The sequence below is a fragment of the Protomyctophum bolini genome (assembly GCF_963924005.1).
Source record: "Protomyctophum bolini genome assembly, chromosome: 18".
Classification (NCBI taxonomy): domain Eukaryota; kingdom Metazoa; phylum Chordata; class Actinopteri; order Myctophiformes; family Myctophidae; genus Protomyctophum; species Protomyctophum bolini.
The window spans coordinates 23,944,674-23,957,330 of NC_137879.1; the positions used below are offsets into that span (position 1 = coordinate 23,944,674).

General features: G+C 41.9%; 1 protein-coding gene across 2 annotated transcripts; it reads right to left on the reverse strand.

Moving 5' to 3' along the window:
* Nucleotides 1-266: 266 nt before the first annotated feature.
* Nucleotides 267-11,910, reverse strand: fam171a2b (family with sequence similarity 171 member A2b). Of its 2 annotated transcripts, none has more exons than XM_080789039.1 (8): nucleotides 11,653-11,910; nucleotides 8,996-9,223; nucleotides 8,370-8,462; nucleotides 7,477-7,635; nucleotides 6,951-7,124; nucleotides 6,506-6,619; nucleotides 5,629-5,755; nucleotides 267-4,261 (listed from the first exon to the last, which is right to left on the reverse strand). In XM_080789039.1, exons 1-8 carry the CDS (start codon nucleotides 11,747-11,749, stop codon nucleotides 2,785-2,787), a joined length of 2,469 nt encoding a protein of 822 aa, XP_080645165.1. In that variant the 5' UTR covers nucleotides 11,750-11,910; the 3' UTR covers nucleotides 267-2,784. The 2 variants fall into 2 exon arrangements, with proteins under 2 accessions (XP_080645165.1, XP_080645164.1); XM_080789038.1 differs by having other exon boundaries at nucleotides 5,608-5,755.
* Between the last annotated feature and the right edge of the window lie 747 nt (nucleotides 11,911-12,657).

A 12,657-nucleotide genomic window follows, 5' to 3' on the forward strand; every position in this document is an offset into this window, starting at 1 on the left:
TTTAGTTCAGCTTCTGAAATTCAAGGGTTAGGCTCTGGAACAGTGGGTCTCATGGCCTAATTCTTCAGAGGGCCTGCCCCTGATGTTTGAGCCCCTGGGCCTGTCACGTTCGTTCAAGAAAGGTCATAGTTGCAGTCTAAAAATTGTTTGTTAAGGTGTTTGACACAGTGCTTATTAAATAAAGTCAAAAGTACTGAAATGACTGTGGAAAACAGTTTATTTCTATCTTATTTCAAGTACAGAAAGATTAAATTTACAGTTTACAAAGAACTGACCAGGATTTATGAAGCAAATTATTTTCTACACACAATGTAGGCCTATAAAGTAGGTGTTGTATAAATAGGCCATACATCAGGAACAAAGCAGAAATCATCATGTTTCATGAGTTCTATCAGGACTTTCATATCCCCAGCACTCAACATTTAGTGTAAATCCGTTGCTGAGTTGTTGCATTGTAAAACTGTCCAATCACAAGTTCATAAACATCATTCAAGAAAATGTAATCTGAGAAAACATTTCTCGAAAACAAAAACCAGCAGGGGAAGCCACAATTGCACAACTTATAGTAGCTAACGTCGTACCTGTTCCAAAAGGTACATTTACAGCAGAGGACAGAACGACTCAGTAGGAATTCACTCATAACTGTGTTGATCTTGACACTTGGAACTACAACACACCTTCAGCTTTGTACCGGAGGCTACTGACACAGGCTTATGAACAGCAAGCAAATGGTGAAAAGGACATGACTTCTACACAGCCTTTAACCACTTAAGCCCTATATAGCAAAAATGTATGGTGACGCATTGTGAACTCGTAGATTGCCTATTTTGTTTTTTATGATTGGATTTTTTTCACCTATATAAATAGGGATGCAAGGTTAACTTGAAAGTGGTTAAGCATTTCCAACAATTTCATATTATATGATTGAAAAAACAACTGTTGTTCTCTTCAGTTTTAGCATAGGAAAGCTATTAATAATCAATTCATATGCATGAACAGTTCACAGTTGTTTATGCGTCATAGGCAGTGATGAAGCTACAGCTACAGTGGGAGCATGTTGGTCAGTATGTTATTGTTGTAAACATTCACGACCGGAAGTGAATTTTGTTAAGAGTGAATCAAGGGAAACTTAGCAAGTTAATTTGGCAACATAATTGATACATCATATTCTGTGCCAAAAGTCCTGGATTGTTTCAAAAGTTTCAGTTAAAAACACCCTATTCTACATATTACATGCATATACACATAAAATCTCATATAGTTCAAATTCATACCATTTACAAGTTTTGTGGGGGAAAGATACAAGAAATTAGGAATACCAAGACATATTAGGTGCAAAAACAAGTTAATTTGTCAACAATTTTGGCAGGCATGCTCCCCAGAGTGACATGTATTATTCCCGAAATGCAGTGTGCTTAATAGTGTCCATCTGACAGGTTAGTTTTGTTGACATTATCACTAACTAACTGCATTTAAAAAAAAGGACCTGCATGCCTATCACTGAACCCTATGTGAAAGAAGGCACTTACAGGAGAGAAGTGTTATACAGTAGGCGCTGTCTATAAATATCCCTAGCAGATCGTTGGATAATAGGCAGCACTGTGAGTAACATTAAGGTGGTATTTTGGCTAAGTGCCTACAAGCTGACCTACACGCTTATTGGGGGATTAGGGTGTCACCTGTTCAGGGGCCCAAGAGAATAGTGGGAGCTTTCGGTGCCTTTCCGCTTATTTCGTACATTCAAATACATGCAAGCTTCCTATACCAAGTAGCCTTTCAGATGCCAGAGAGTCTATTTACACACACAGAAATCACAACGAATCCTCTGTCAGCTAAAAAGTCTCAACAACAGGAGAAAGGCAGAAATGCAGTAATTTGGCAGAACTGTAGGTCAGTACTCTTAAGTCAATGAATTACACGGGAGGACAGGTAGAGTTGAACATGAAAACCGACATTTCAAATCATTACTATCTGAATAATTAATTACACTACAAAGACACAGTAAAGAAGAAAAGAGGAAACCAATTACATCCCTGAAGGAGCAAAATGCACAATGAACTTTGAAGTCTCCATGAAATGTTGACGGTGGTGTGTGTGTGTGCGTGCGTGCGTGCGTGCGTGTATATAAGGTGGGGTGTGTGTGTTTGCAGGGGTTACACATAAAAATATTAAAGGCAAAAGTAATCTACTGACACAATATCTTGAGATATTTGGAGCCTCTGTGCATGTCTTGTGAGAAGTTACAAATACATGGCAGCAGAGTAGCCATTGAACCACATGTGCACATCTACTTCAATTCTCTACGTTTCAATTTATTCTCATATAAAATCTTAATTCAATTCCAAATACTGGATGAATCATCGCATGATCAGTGCGTAAGTGCTTTATTCTCCTAACTCATGTTTTTCTCTTTAAAATGGCTATTTCCAAAGTCAGTTTATGCCATGGCTCAGACATTGGTTGAGTGGTATATAAATGATAAGATTAACAATAAACTGGATAAGTTTCAGTCTTTATAACTGAAAACCAATGGGATTGAATGAGAGAGACCCGACCATTGGCCAGTGGAGCATGGTTGTGCTTATTGTGATCTCTTTTGTTCTTCTTCTTCCTCATCATCCATTTTTGATGAGATTAGGATTTCCTATTTAAAGGATTGTAAAGCGAGATTAATACACCAAAAATATCGGATCTACAAGTTCACATCACAGCACAACATGTTGTGAGCTTGTAGAAGTATAAATCAGGGGTAAGAGCTCCATTGTTCTATACCCAAAAAGAAGCTTACTTCTTGGGGTGGAAGACCATGAGAGGCCTGTCTTCGATCTTCTGCCACGGACTTTTCTTATTTTCGTCTTTGTCGTCAAGGTCGTCTTCAGGACTGGTCATGGAGTCACGGCGGTTCTCACTATTGCTGCTGCGGCTGCTGTTCACACGGCTCCGCCCCCTCCTGGGGATGGTGGATCCTCGGGAAGAAGGACCTTCATCGAGAAGCGGAGTGAGGGAGTTTTCTTCGGGGGACACTGGGCGTCCTTCACTGCTGCTGGGCTCGCTGTGGTCTGGGTAGGCAAGCTTAGAATAGGTCTTCCCACCGCTGCTGGCTACACTGTGTCCTTTCCTCCCCCCTGTGCCCCAGCGCTCATCTTTCCCCTTCCGGTGGGCTGCTGCCTTGCGCTCCTGAGCCTCCATGGACGGCTCAAGGTTGATATCTCGGAGTGTACCACCGCCGCCACCACCCCCGCTGAGATCATTTCCGACATCTATGTAGGAGTGGCGCACGTGAGCATTATTGCGTCCATCCAGGGAGATAAACCACGCCCGCGGGTGCTGCTTCACACCTAGCTCCATAAGCTTCTTCTCAGCCATAGCCTGTAGTTCTCCATTCATTTGAGCCATGGTGGAATCGTTAAAGAGCACCGGGAAAGTCATGGCACCGCCGGACTCAGAGGCCCAGCTTGGTTCCTCAGAGTCGTCACCTTGGGATCCACCCTGCTGCTGTGGGTGCTGCTGCCCCTGCTTCTGTGGGTGGTGGTGGTGATGTTGCTGGCCACCTCCCATTTGAGAACCATCTTTGTCTTGATCTTTCTGGTCCTTGTCCAAGTCAGAGGAGAAGCGCATGTAGTGGGCAGGAATGACCAGAGTCGGGACCATGCTACGGTACATGTTCTCCTTCATCTGTTCCAGGGAGTGGCAGAAGATGATCTGTCCTGGTTGGGTGTTGAGGGAGGTGGGTCTGGTCAGATTGTCTGCTGCCGCTGCTGAATACTCTGGGGGTTTGTCAGACTGGCTTGGCATGTAGCCTTGGAAGGTTAGCCTTGGCGGGGACGGAGGATCAGACGCGTAGCCCCGATTGTCATTGGCATTGTGGTGTCTGTGATAATCGGATTCCTTGTCTTCCATTGGGCTGTAGCTTCTGCCATAGTCTTCGTGTAGTAAAGGGTTGTCGAGGTTGTTGGTTTCCGTGGCCCGAGTAACTTTCATGGGGAAGCTTTCGCCCCTTTGGGGACCAGGGGCGTTCTTTCCCTTCGAGTGCCGCAGCTTGTGAGCAGGCACGTTCTTAGTGAAGTCTTCCCTCGAGCTTTGATAGTCTCGCGATGGGGACAAGTCCGATTTTCCAGAATCATTGGAAGGGCCAGATTCAACATGGCCTCCGCAGATGAGATTTAGCCGTGAAGTTGAAGTGCCCTGATCTCTCTTAGCCCCATTGAGATTGGAAGAGAGGGGTTTGCCTTGCTGTCGCCGTGGTTTCAGACACTTGCGCCTAAAATGAAAAGTAGACACCAAATGTCAGAAACTAATACAAAATAGTATTAATTAATAGTTAAAAGTATAAAAAGAAACAACTGTGAATATTTACTTTGTGGTCATCACTAAATCATACCATTAAAGCCCACCTCTAGCTCATTGTATTGTCTCACCAAACCACATACATGGTTGTGGTTTCAAATCCTACATCACAACTCTTGCTGTGTCAACCAGGCAGACTAGCAGGTTTGATTTGCCTGGTCAAACCAGGAATAATGGTACAGTAAGTCACTTTTATGCCGTTTCCAGATAAACTCCTTGGTGAATTTGTAATCAACATACTGAATAATAGGACTACAGTAATTTGAAGACATTAAAGAGCAGATTAATACTGGCAGGATATTCACTCCACTTTGGAGACCATTCTGTGTTTTGAGATACCTCTGTCTGTTTCTTTTCTACTGTTGGGAAATATCCCTGAAGATTTTCTAACACATGATAAATATTTAATCAAGATCCTCTTAGCATCAAGTAAAAAAGCAATCACACGACGCTGGTACCAACAGGACCCACCAACGAAAGATCAATGGATGGACATTATTGAGGAACTGTATTCTATGGAAAAACTAACATTCATACTGAGACTACAAGAGATAAATTCTATAAAAAATGGGAAAAGTGGAATCTCTTCTCTCAGCCTAGTGATATTGCAATAGAATTTCATTGAATGTTTATTGTAATATGAAAAATGCAGCCTTTCTTCTTTTACTTTTTGTCCTTTTTCTTTTCTTTTTCTTTCCCGTATTGTCTTGTTAGTTGTTTTTTTGTTTGTGTCTGTTCTTCCTTCAATAAAAATTAAGTGAAAAAAAAAAAAAGAGCAGATTAAATGAAAAATGTTTTTCCACACTTTCAAAGCGGTGGTCATAATTGGGACATAGATAGCAATAGATTTACTCATTACTCATTACTTCCGGGCCAAACAGAAATGTAATGCGTGATTACTTCAGCAGGTGCAGGCCAATATGATGACAAGCACCACAACAGGAAAGTATTACTCCTTTGAATGATATCAAAGATGTCGGATGCATGTTTACGAGCGGTCGCAGGTAACATTTTGTTTACAAACCTTTGTTACTGCAACCCAACTTGTAGTTGCAGTAACATAACCTTTTATCAGCACTGCTTTGCTGCAGTGCACAACGAAAGTTGCAGAGTTTAAATAAATCCCATATAGCTCGAGGGGACTAAATACATTTAGATACGGTAGCGAAAAGCCATTTCAACAGCATGACAAATGCAAAAGAAATGGAGGGGGGCTTTAGTGATCTCAATAACACTTTGATAGAAGCCTTAAAGTGAGACCTGCGCCTACGCTCTCCACACCTGCAGTAGTAGAGCAGCACACAAAGCAGAATGAGCACCAGCAGGGCCAGCGAGCCCAGGATGGAGAGCAGGAAGAGGGTGTGGTAGGTAGTGATGTCCCTCAGGCCCGGGTGACCAAGACCCATGCCTGGAAGAAACCGTGACACATCCCACTCAGAACACTGCCATTTCTCAAAGTTCACTTCACATCACAAGTGCTTTGGTTCACACAGTTCAGTATGAGCTGAGCAGACCAGAGATGGGGTGAAAGATTTAGGGAGTGAATTTCCATCATCAACAGCATCTAGTCCTGTCAGATCTGTGAAGGGGGGTGAACCAAAGAGCTCAGTTGGGGAAGGAATCTTCTGCAAAGGCATAGTGTGAAACATGCCATTGATTGAATTGATGAAATGACAACATCCTCATTCAGAATCACAATGCACCATAGCAGAGTTTACATTACATGTAAAAGTGCTTGTGTAAATAATGTATACAGAGCTAATTGTCAAAATGAAGAGGATACTTGAGTATGGTGGATGATATTCACTGTGGAATATTCTGATGCTGATGAGAGCGGAATCTTCCTGGATGAGAATGTCCCCATACACAGCAGTATGAGTGGTCAATTATAATGAATGTTGATATGTTTGAACATCTTATCACTATGCCCATTGAAAAATCTGAAAAATGAGAGCCTAAGACAGTGGCATCACAGCTGACATGAAAATCTACCATGACATGAAAATCTACCATGCATTGCAGATGCATTATTAAGGAGGATATTCAGGGTTTTTTTTATACAGTAATTCCATTTTCAACAATGACACATGAAGGGATCTCTATAGTATAGAGTCTATACTATAGCACTAAAGAAGCTGATTGAGCTGTTAGTCAGTACCTGAAGATGTCGGAAAGGCAGCCAACCAATACCCCATCTGAGGAACCACAACGTTCCAGATGAATTGTGTGCCTTCCTTTTTGATGTACCCAGTGCCATTCCTTACCCACAGCCCTGGAAATCATATAGGAAAAGCATACACATTTAAACCAAAAGCACAGAACACGTAGTTAGTTGTTAATACTTACCGTTTTTAATCATTGAACCCTAGCAACCTGGGGTATTCTGGGGTGAACATTATGCAAAAAGATCTACAAGCTCTCACAATGTGTCGTGTCCTGTGAATGACGCCTTGGGATTCGGTTAACTAAGTATAGGGTTTAAGTGATCAATGGAAATAATTTAAACCTCTGTATCATTTCTCCAACTTAGCTGCTCTGTGCCAGATTTAGCTAATTCAGTGAAGGATATACGTAGGACAAAAATGTTTATTTCTTTCACTTACCCGTCTTAGGCTGGTACACCCAAGCTGGTACACTCGTAGCAACCCTGTTGCGGGTATCAGAGGGCAGTGGCACAGAGACATTGATGGGATCTGAGACCTCAATAGCATTGCCATCTTTGTCAAAGAGCTGAATGCTGACCACTGCCAATGCTGTCAGATCTGTCCATCCAGTTCCTGCCCCAGAACATAAAACATAAAAGAGTCTTTCATTTCTTCTTCGCCTGTGTTCCTTATATCATTTCTGTTATATAACCAATAGTTGAAATTGTGTGTCACTGTTATCTGTTACATCACCATGTTCTACTGAATATTTCCAGCTACAGAGACAAGGAAAGTCTCTAATGTTAGCTATGTAGATCAAGGGTTGCACTGTGTGTGTCCAAATTGCCATGGGGACACATAATAATGTACCATGGACCACATAATGACCCATTGTGACTTTAAAGCTCTTCAGAATACAATCAATCTTTCACCATACGTCAGTCTCACATAAATCCACACTTGCTTTCTCAAACGGATGCCCCACCTGAATTCTTGGTCTCTAGACCAAGCAGGTAGGGGAAACCTCCTATTTCATACTGGCTCCTGGCTGTGGTCAACACCGCAGTCAGGGCTGTGTAGTTGGAGCTGGCTGGCAGCTGAAGAGACTTCCGCTGGAGTTGCACCAATGGCTGGTTCCTTGCACCTGTGGAGATACAACCACACTCCCATGTTGTGAATGCTGACATTTTGAGAGAGATCCTAGGAGAAAAAAAACTTGCCAATGGGACACATGTCAGCTATTAATGCTAATCGCATTATGCTTACTAATGCACAATCTCTTCAGAACGAGGGGAGCCTCTGCCTCTCTCTCTCTCTCTCTCTCTCTCTCTCTCTCAACGATCTGATGTTGACAGAGACAGAGGCAGAGACAGTGCTTTGCTTGCTCGCGGACCACCTGCCTCAAAATGCATGTATCAAAAATAGGCTATGATCTATCTTTGAACGGGTAGGGACTAGTTGATATCTGTCAACGAGTACAGTATATGAAGGATACAGGTGAGGTGCATTATAAAACTTGTAGAAGATTACAACTGTGCTGCAGTTGTTGCTATGGCGACAGAGGCAGTGAATAATACAAGGTCACCTGAATTTTGAGCTGTGAAATCTCCAGTCCAGGAGAGCAGGGAAACCCATGCAAGACCGCGCCCGTAGAGAAATAACTATACTGCATTATACCTAATTAACATTGTTGGCAGCTGCATGTCTAAAAATATCACTTTTGTTGCAGCTACAATGTCCAGTCACTGACCGACCTAACAGATGAAATGACGCAATGCACATGGAAATGGGTTTGAACCACAACACACAGACCTAATGACCCAACTTAAAGAGAAAAATCATCAGCATTCTGTTCTCAAAACTCGTTTTGTTTCTTACCTGGAGAGCCGGACAGCAGTTGTACGACATCATCGTACAGGATAAGCGTGCCTGGCCTCTGGACCAGGAGGTACAGGCTTACAGAGGCATACACTGGAAGCAGAGAGATGCCAGAGTCATCCTAACACACTTAAGGGCTGATGGGTGATGAGTGCTGCATACACAAACACCTAGGCATGGTCTGTTCATCATAAATCACTGTTTCCCAAACACTTGGTCCGGACCCATTTGTGGGTCGCAGACACATTTTTATGGGTCACGACTCACGAGTAAATAAATGTCCCATTTTCTTTAAATTTATTTGTATTATTATTATTTTCCTGAATTAGAAACAAATTCAATATTTTCCAAAATAATTTCATAAATATATATATATATTGTTAATAAAAAATAAAAGAAAGTCCATAAATTAGAAAACAAATAAGTAGTGAAAATAGCCGATCTACAAGCTCCTAACGCGTCACATTGCGATGCGTTATAGGAGCTTGTACTGTATATCGCTATTTTCACTAGTTTGGGTCCCGGGGAGACATGAAATTTCTCTTTTGGTTCACGGGCTCAAAGGTTTGGGAGAACCGTGTCCTAAATCATCTGCTCTCTTTGGAGGGCCACCACGTGTGACTTACAGGGGATGCGGCTGGAGTGCCATGGTACTGAGTTGGTGACGTAGTCCTGCTTGGACGCTGTGATGATGACCCATGTCCCTGGACGGTACAGGAAGTTGACTCTCAACACGCCATTGCGGTCTGCCGTGGTGGACGCCAGGACAGTCTGGTTCCCGTGAATTTCCACCAGAGCATCCGCCAAAGGTGAAAGGTCACTGTTGTCAAACACCTGGACTCTTACTTGGACGTCTGTAAGATTGTGGAGAGAGCGCTCTATGTAGTTTCACGTGTTTGTTATCTCATGGTCTCTCTCTACACACTTTGCTTGTAAATGTGACCCATTCCAGCTTCCAGGAATGTGAACAGGTTGACCAACCAACCAGACACAAAATAATTTGTCAGCACATTGTGCTCGTTGATTTGCATACATTAACTGGTAGTACAGAGCAGAAACAGAGTAGACATCAAGTTCTGTATTAACCACATTCAGAAACATTTCTTGACCTCTATGACATATAATTGGTAAAGATCTGTGGATTTACAGTTTACTAGGCTCACATAAATCTGTGACTACCGACTACAGAATTAGATCAGTAATAATCACACTTGCGTATGGCCCAAATTAATTTACCAAGTCACTTGTGAGTTGTGAGTCGTATATGGCAGCCTTTGAAACTAAGCCAAATGATCTACAAGGGGATGGGTAAATAAATAATATACCTCTGGCATTGCCAGACTCGCTCCAGGCGAGAGCGATGTCTGCACTTTGCAGAACACCCATCAAATAAATACACCTTGTCATCATACTGTATGGCCCCTTGCACATCATCTTTTCAGCCTTTTTATTTTACCCCCTTGTCTTGGACAACACAGATATGGGTCGTGGGGGACGTTTCCATGGATACATACAGCGAGTGACCTGGCAAAAGCTTTAACCTGTTAAAACAGGGAAAGCTTCTGTGTCGGTTTTTAGATTGTTGCGTTGGCTATTCAAAAATAGCAGATATACAAGTTCACAGTGCATCACTTTGTGCTGCGCTGCGAGCTTGTGCATCTGCTATTTTTGAAAAATCTTGAAAGTGTGAGAACTACTGATTTAGAAGGCTTGTGTAAAATCGGCATTAGGTCTTAATGGGTTAACGTCGCTTGTTGTGCTTCCTAGAATGGACCATCATACCCTGTAGCACTATATGACATCGTTCCCCCAGTTCAAACTCGCTGATGCAGAAAGTTTCAGTGACGCCTCGATAATAGAGGCATTCAGATACTAGTATACCGTAGGTTGTGTGTGTGTGTGTGTGTGTGTGTGTGTGTGTGTGTGTGTGTGTGTGTGTGTGTGTGTGTGTGTGTGTGTGTGTGTTCCCTTCCATTACAATAATTGGGGCGATGAAAGCTCCCTTGTGTAAAACCTTGAGAGGATTTCCTCAATATGGACTGCACACTCAAAACATTGTTGCTTGAAGAGGCGGAGGGAGAAAGCTTGACAAATGATCATATCAAATCTTAATGGCCTTGAATTGTTTGGCTGCATCTACAGTATGTTTATCACCCAAATGCATGTAATAGTGTGAGTGGAAACAGATTAGATTCAAGATTCAAACCCTGGTCGTCACCCACATGGGACACTAAACATTTTCTTTTAGCATTATAAATCTCTATCACTTAATATACAGACTATCGTTTCTGAGGAACAGATACCCTTATCAATCTAGGGATCTCTGCTTTCTTAGGCAACGTGAAGTATCATTGGTAATGTAGGTTGACTGTGTCTATTAAAATCCCCACCTCCTGAACCACATGTGCCCCATGCTGACCTACAAATTCCACAAGACTGATTTTACACAATCAGATTTGTCTTCCTGTTGTTCAGGCTCCTGTGTACAATTGCAGTATTAGCTCTGATCCATAGCCCTAATGCTTAATTCTGCAGAATTAAGCATTAGGGATATGGACCAGAGGTAGATTATCATGGTTTCAAACCATTTAATAATTCAAAATATATGCATCCATTGACAGTGGAGACTGTAGGCCAGGACTGTGATAAGCAGTAAGTGCAGCATTTTTCATCAAGCCATTGCCTTCTCCAGCATGGACCGTTATGTAGGCTACTACTGTTATTTTATGCTGTTGTTTTGTTTAGTTTTTTTCCCCCACTGACAGTATAGGCTACACTCACGGTACTCACCCCACAGCTATTGTCATTAATGCATAAAGCATAATTTTACACGAAGGCCCACGTTAGGCGGTACAGTGGGGCCTGCCATTATTATTGCTTATGAAAGATGGTTGTGAATAACACACAGGCAGATCCAATAAAGCCGACATAAAGCATAAAGATTCTCAAGCGATATGTCAAAAATACAGTAGCGTATTTAGTTTGAAATTCCTATGGACTTTACAAATCAAATATTTCGAACACTAGTGCATATCGTCAATATTATTCAATGTATAGGCTATGGGTTAAGGGAGTGGTTTATATACCAAAACTATCAGTGGATTAGTATTTAGTATTAATGCTCTTTTGTTGAAAAGCATCCTCAAATATATATTTTCGTTGCGCCCACATGCGTTTGTTATTATCCACGCGAGAATCGACGACTAGTCAACAAAAGCCATTAAAAAGGCCAACCACTCCCATCTTGTCATTGTGCTACTGCATCCCCATATGGCGAGCTTACCAAATGCTCCTTGATCTTGGAGAGACTGGCCGAGCGCCTCCCAAGCCGTGGAGATGAAAACTAAGAGGAGCAAACGAGCGATGTAGTTGGGTAGCATCCTTGTTGCAACTACATCTCTAGTCCCAGTTTGGCGGCCATGTATCCTTATTCATATTCCTCCCCGGTTTGCTTATAGCTATTGACTATTCACACATTTCTCGGATGCCTACTCGCTGACATCAGAATGCTGCTGAGATGCTGTCGTGTTGAATCTCTGCTCTGCCTTGTTTTTATTGTCTGGGCTGGGGGTGGAAATTTTTGTCCTACATTACCCTCTACTGATCTCAAATGGAACAGCGACTAATGCCGACTGAATCAACGGTAACTGGATAGGTGGGCTGTGGGCACCATTGAATATTTTTTTCGAGTGGTGCAACCGTGCAACCACTCCTATAGACACCTATGTGTGTCCCTGGGTCCCTGGCTGTGTCCCTGGCTGGCTGGCTGGGTCTCACTTCACACAGGTGTGAGATATATATATATATATATATATATATATATATATATATATATATATATATATATATATATATATATATATATATGTGTGTGTGTGTGTGTGTGTGTGTGTGTGTGTGTATATCAATAAAAAAGAGGCAGTTTGCACTGTACAAGAAATAATTAAATTTTTACCATGCAAAGTTGCAAACTGCTATTTGCCGACAGTATGCGCCTTTAAACTGTTTTAATAAGTGATGATACTATAGAGAGTTGGAGAATACAAAACTAACAAAACATTTACAAGCTCACAATGTGTGCTCAAAATGTAGAACATTGTGAAATGTCTTTGTAAATCTGGGGAACAAAAGTTGGACATTCTTAAATGAATCAACTGAATATAATAATAACCAGATACAGCCAGGTTCAGTGTTTTCTTGTCAATATGTAGACACCAGTGTCTCTTTCTTGTCATGTAGTGACAAGAAAGAGTATGTAGTCCAGTGTAAAGTCCCCATCTTTAACCAA

Coding starts and splice junctions, on each gene's coding strand:
- fam171a2b (XM_080789038.1), bottom strand. CDS start 11,749: ATGCTACCCAACTACATCGCTCGTTTGCTCCTCTTAGTTTTCATCTCC. Junction 8,463..8,995: donor GCACTCCAGCCGCATCCCCT/GTAAGTCACACG, acceptor CTCTGCTTCCAG/TGTATGCCTCTGTAAGCCTG. Junction 7,125..7,476: donor TCTAGAGACCAAGAATTCAG/GTGGGGCATCCG, acceptor GTTCTGGGGCAG/GAACTGGATGGACAGATCTG.